This window comes from Eurypyga helias, unplaced genomic scaffold (genome assembly GCF_000690775.1).
Source record: "Eurypyga helias isolate BGI_N326 unplaced genomic scaffold, ASM69077v1 scaffold577, whole genome shotgun sequence".
NCBI lineage: Eukaryota > Metazoa > Chordata > Aves > Eurypygiformes > Eurypygidae > Eurypyga > Eurypyga helias.
The window spans coordinates 882-6,689 of NW_010262168.1; the positions used below are offsets into that span (position 1 = coordinate 882).

The following is a 5,808-nucleotide window of genomic DNA, read 5'->3' on the forward strand; positions in this document are numbered from 1 at the left end:
AATCTCTCTTGTCTTTATTTTCCTTACACTTTTCAAGAATTCTGAATAAAAGTACAGGTGAAAAAATACTATCCCTGAAACTTGAATTATGTCATTTTGTCAGAGATGTAGTTTTTCTTTGAGGGTGTAGGTTCCTTTCTTTAGGACAACCCCCTTTTTTAATAGTCTTGTATTTATTATCTTTAAAGTGACTAGCAATGCACTGTTGAACAGCCCTGATATAAATTAATTGTGGATTTTTAATCTGGGAGAGTCTCTTTCTCTTGAATAATAATAATAATATGTTCCGTAGGCTTTGGCTGAAGATGATTATGAGGCAAGAAGAAAAGACCATATATCTCATTTCATACTACGCCTTGCTTACTGTCAGTCGTAAGTACCTTTTGGATCATGCTGTGCTCCTACTACTGATTTTAAAGGTATAGAGATACGACATTGCTTTATTAAAGCCATCACAGGTATTTTAGAGTGGCATGCCTGCTAAGTAGAGGGTTAGGTTCAAACAGAGGTTTTATTTCTGCTAGGAACCTGATTTCAACAGTGATGAAAAGGGTTACTTGCGATCAAAATTAATACCCAGATTTTGTAAGAGTTAAAAAAAGGGGATAAACTTCTGGGTTTTACACACAGAATGTTGATTTGAGTTTTTTCCTTTTGACATCCTCTGAGATTGATGCATTTAGTGTTTCTCAGGCATTCTCAGTGATCGATAATTTAATTTAGTTTAACTGCTGCTTATGCTTAGATTGTTGATTACTGACCAGAGACCTGATTGTGTAAATAGGCTTTATGTTATTGCCTAAAGAGAGAGCCTTGGTTTTGGCAAACTAAAAGTACCATCGAAGCTTGAGGTTTCCTCTCCTGACTCTGCTGTTCTTCCATATTTATTGCCATGGATCACTGCACTGCAGTTTTTTGGTTGTGTGAAATCTTGGCCGCCACGTTGGTCTCATCAAGTGTGTTCCTTCTGCTTCAGCTGTAGTCTCTTGGGTGGAATTACAGAGGTGGTCAGTGCTATGTGGCTGTTAGCAGCTCTGCTGCGCATCAGTGTAAACTCCTGACTCCTTGCCACTGCAGTCTGTTCTTAGAATTAAAACTGGCAAATATGAATCTTGTACTGTTTTGAATTGGTAATGCAGTTGCACTTTAAGTTGCAATATGGTTTGTTTAAATTAGATGAGTGTGGAGGAATACAACTTATGGCTGAAGTGCTGTTATGTATGGATACAGATTCATGAGCAAGACAGACTGGGAGTCAATAGGAGGGATTGTGCTCTAGGCCACGGTTTGGAGCTGGAATGGAAGGGCTTTTCCTTGGAATGGGCATGAGATAGTGGGGAGTTTTGGGGCAAGTGCTGGGAGAACAGACCAAGGTGGCTGACAACATGGTAGGAGCCTGCTACAGACCGTCTGATTAGAACAGGAAGTAGCAGAGGCCTCAGATGGCTCCAGATGGAGGAAACCTCACCATGACAGTCCCGGGGTGACTTTAACCACCCTGAAATCTTCTGTATTATTCACATTCAATCATGCTGCCCTTTCAAAAGACAATTGGGCCTTGCTGAAGACATTTTGTTGATGTCTGTGATGGGTGAGCCAGCTGGATCTGTGGTACATGTACCACGAGGAACAGGTGGTGCCCGTGGAGACTGATAACATAGTTTAAAATCCTGAAATAACTCTGCAAGTTGAGTAACAGAGTTAGAACTGAAACTCCTACTACCCTTCTTTAGTCTACATGTATCATTTGTGATACCAAAAGTAATACTGGTTTCTTTCTAGTGCTTATGTTTTTATAAACTCCATTAGTCATACTAGTCCTGTTTGTTTTTTAAGAGAAAGTACCTTTTTATACCTATATTGTAAGTTTCTACCAAAAAGGGAAGTTCCTTAAGTAGCTTGGGACTAAAAAGCCCCTGAAAACTTAATGTTTCTTATTATGTACCTGGTGGCATTTTGAATAGTCAGTTTGTTTCCATTATCCTCTCTTGTTAAGTTTTATTTAAAGCATTTAGTTACTATTTAAATGGGACCACTGCTTTCCTGTGGGAGATGAGACGCTTTGATGGTGTTGGTGAAAGTTCTCCTGTCCCGGAAAGTGGAATTGCTTGCTGGTGGGACTCTGATCTGGGATTCAAGAGGCATCTTTTTTTGGTTGGTCTGTGGCCTCAGGAAAACTGAGCTTGGGTCAGATTCACAGAAGGGAATACAAGCCATGTAGCTAACACCTCAAGGTTAGTTATTTGGTTTAGGAGGGGAATTCAGTAAGCTTTATCCACTGTGCTGAGAAGGGAGGAAGGCATTTGCCAGCGTGCGGAGTGAAAGGCTGTCTCAGGCAGGGACTGGGCTAAACATCTGCCTTTGTCACTGAGGTGCTACCTTCCCCCCCACCGGCCCTGCATCACTGTATTGGCTATGGAATCTCCTGGGATTCATGGTAGATGCAGATAATTGGACTGATTGCTTTTTTTTGGAAGCTATCTTTCAAAAAGATGATCCTTCTCTTTTGTAAGAGAGCTTGTTGGAGTGCAGTGCCGTCTTGGGATATGAACGGGAGACATGTTTCAACCCCCTGTTTAAGGGAAGTGACTGAAGAGTCAGACTCTAGGCAGGGCAGAGCTGAGCAGCTTGCTGAAGGTGAATCGCTGTGCTGAAATGATTACAAGCTGTTTTGGGCCACAGAACCAGCAGGAAAAAGTCTGGCTTTGTAGTCTAGGGGGAGAATGGGCCTTGGATGGGGCTCCAGGGCACTCTTTTTCTTAAAGTACTTGCGAATGTGCTTTTTGCCTTACTGTTTGTATGTGGATAGCTTGAGGCAGTGTTCCAATAAAGCAGCTTAATAGTTTCCACTTAAAGTAGTGGGTTTTTTTTCCCCTTTGTCATAAAATGGAAAAGGACTTAAACACTGTGTGGTGACCCTGCACTCAGCATTCTTCATTCTTTCTTGAAAAGCAGCTGTTTCAGCGGTGAGATATTTCTATGCTCTGAAACTATGTTCCCCAAAAGGTAAAACTGGGAAACAAACAAAATATACTGTTTAAACTCTAAGTTTTTATCATACTAAGTTTTTATTATACTGGGTCAGAAGAATAAGCTTGGAACAAAGCATTAGGTAAATTGATAAAAGCTATTAAGGTAGGAGTATTTGAAAAAGCATACTTAAACGGACGTAACTGCAAACTCGCTTGAATTCAGCTCCCTGTGGCCTGGCAGGCAGCTGTGTTTACAGGCTTTTCCTGTGACCTCGCCTTTTTAAGTTTCTAGTTGGCCAACAGTGCCACCCAGGGGTGCGAGTTCGCATCAACTTTTTTTCTTTTCCCCTAATTTTCATCAGCCCTCACTTACAAATTGGATTGTTTCGTTTTGGTTTTTACGTGGTCTGAAGTGGCCAGCTCCACCATTCTTGTCAGTTAAATTTGTAAAGTAGCCATCCTTTCTTGGCTGTCCTTCTGCCTTCTGAAATCTAAGACTTTAAAGCTTATTGCCTTGCAGTGTTAAGATTCTCTCAAGGCTGAGAGAGTTGGGCTTGTTCAGCCTGGAGAAGAAGGCTCTGGGGAGACCTTATTGCAGCCTTCCAGTCCCTGAAGGGGCTACAAGGAAGCTGGGGGCGACTTTTTGCAAGGGCCTGTAGTGACAGGACAAGGGGGAACGGGTTTAAATTGAAAGATGGTAGATTTAGATTGGGAATAAGGAAGAAATTCTTCATGGAGATGGTGGTGAGGCACTGGGACAGGTTGCCCAGAGAAGCTGTGGATGCCCCATCCCTGGAAGTGTTCAAGGCCAGGCTGGATGAGGCTTTGAGCAACCTGGTCTAGTGGAAGGTGTCCCTGCCCATGGCAGGGGGGTTGGAACTAGATGGTCTTTAAGATCCTTTCCAAACCATTCTGTGATTCTAAGATATGGTATGTACAGTCTTGAGTGAACAGTCGCATCCATATCCTTCTTTCACGCCTCTTGTAATGTCACTTCTGTCTGTCAAGACCGGGGCATGGGAGCACTGAACCTGTCCACAGAGCTTGGACACATACTTTACAAAACACCTGAACAGAGCCTTTCCATCCAGAATGATAAATTGAGTAATAATTACTTTCCTCCAAGCCGTATTTCAAGCAGAGGCTTTGTCCACAAAAACACACGCAACTCTTGTAATTTGCTGGTCCCCTCAGGGAAAAGATCTCTAAATACTGTAAAAACATATCAGGGTGCAGTGTTTCTGTGCTCTGTGAATTGTCACAGCAGCAGCCCACAGTGCAGCTCTCGGGGGATGGTTTCCGAGGATGCCCTGTAACAGCGAGACACAGTACCATCCACAGTCTGTGCTTGTACGTACAGGGTGGCTTCTGTTACTGCTGTTGTGGTACCTACTGGCTATAGCTCTGGGTAACGTGTTGATGCCTGGGAATATGGGTGCTGGGATGTTAACAGTCCAGTATGCAGAGAGTGAGATGAGTAGAGAGTGGCTTCAGTGTTGCTTTTCTGTTAGAGTCTACTGGCCGCTGTCCCTGTGTTCTTGTTTAGTCTCCTAGTTGTTCACCTGCAGTTGCTAAACCCCTTCTGCTCTTTTGTCAGGTGTTAGATGTTCTATTTGCGTTCCTCATCCAAGTCCATAGTCATATATTTTCCTTTTGCTTGCTTCCACGGGATTGTTTGCCTAGCACAGAGCGCTGTTATACAGTCTGAGAGGTGTGCCTGTTCCTTCAGCTGGGTGATACTCCAGAAGTGAGAACTAAAAGAAGTAGGCTTCATATTTGCCTCGTCAGATAATTGTGACGTTAATTGTACAATGAAGAAATACTGTGCCATGTTGAGAAAAATCTCTGTCTTCAAAATATCTAAGGGAAATGAGTTGGTTTTTCTTAGTCTCTTAAATGGTACTTAGCATTTATTTCTCATTTTAAATAACAGCTTTGTTTCCTACTACAGAGCGATTTTTGGTACTGAGACTGACTACCTCTTTTCATAGAATCACAGAGGGGTTTGGGTTGGAAGGGACCTTAAAGACCATCCAGTTCCAACCCCCCTGGCATGGGCAGGGACACCTTCCACTAGACCAGGTTGCTCAAAGCCTCATCCAGCCTGGTCTTGAACACTTCCAGGAAAACATCCACAGTCATGCTTCTTTGTGTGTTGTCTTTTCTCACTGAGTGCTCCTTCCTACCTTCTCTCCCGAGTTCCTTGCTTGTGCCAAAGTCAGCGCTACGTTTAGTACTGTGTTCGCTAGGTTTGACATCTAGTTTATAAAGGAGGAGGGAATGCATAATCAGAAATCATATTATGCTTTTATTTTTATTATTTCTGTGCAGTGAGGATCTCAGGCGTTGGTTTCTTCAACAAGAAATGGATCTCTTGCGGTATCGCTTCAACCAACTGACCGAAAATTTAAGGCAGAAATTCCTGGAATACGTTAATTTATCTTTTGAAGCTGTAAGTCTGTTACTTTCTGGGTTTGTGTTTTATAGCACGTGCCTGATGGCTTTTGCAGTTCTCGTTAAGATAGTTTTGGTACTAGTTTAAAAAAATGCACTTGTGCCTTTAAAAATCAACCATACAACTTCTGGACTTGGAGAATAGCCCTGCCACAGAAATGAGGATTAAGTGATGTAATTTTGTGCTGTAACAAGAGAATTCCCATCTGCTTCAGTCAACCAACACTCAACTGAAAAATGTGTTAATTACAAAAGCAAGTTAAAGAACCAGAATGATGTTGTTTGTTATCAACTTTTGCAAAACCTTGAAAACACCAAATCTGCGTTGACAAACATTGTTGCTTTTGAGAAGCTTTAGGGATAATGGAAAAGAATTCCTGCT

The 5,808-nt window shown here is 42.2% G+C and overlaps 1 protein-coding gene across 1 annotated transcript in view; it reads left to right on the forward strand.

Moving 5' to 3' along the window:
* PRIM2 (primase, DNA, polypeptide 2 (58kDa)) overlaps positions 1–5,808 on the forward strand; it is a gene marked incomplete at both ends in the record, with an annotated part of 24,162 nt that overhangs the window by 871 nt on the left and 17,483 nt on the right. The window contains 2 exons of the mRNA XM_010155598.1: positions 291–372; positions 5,304–5,424. Of these exons, the coding sequence (XP_010153900.1) occupies positions 291–372; positions 5,304–5,424 (203 nt within the window). The remainder of the gene's footprint in view (positions 1–290; positions 373–5,303; positions 5,425–5,808) is intronic.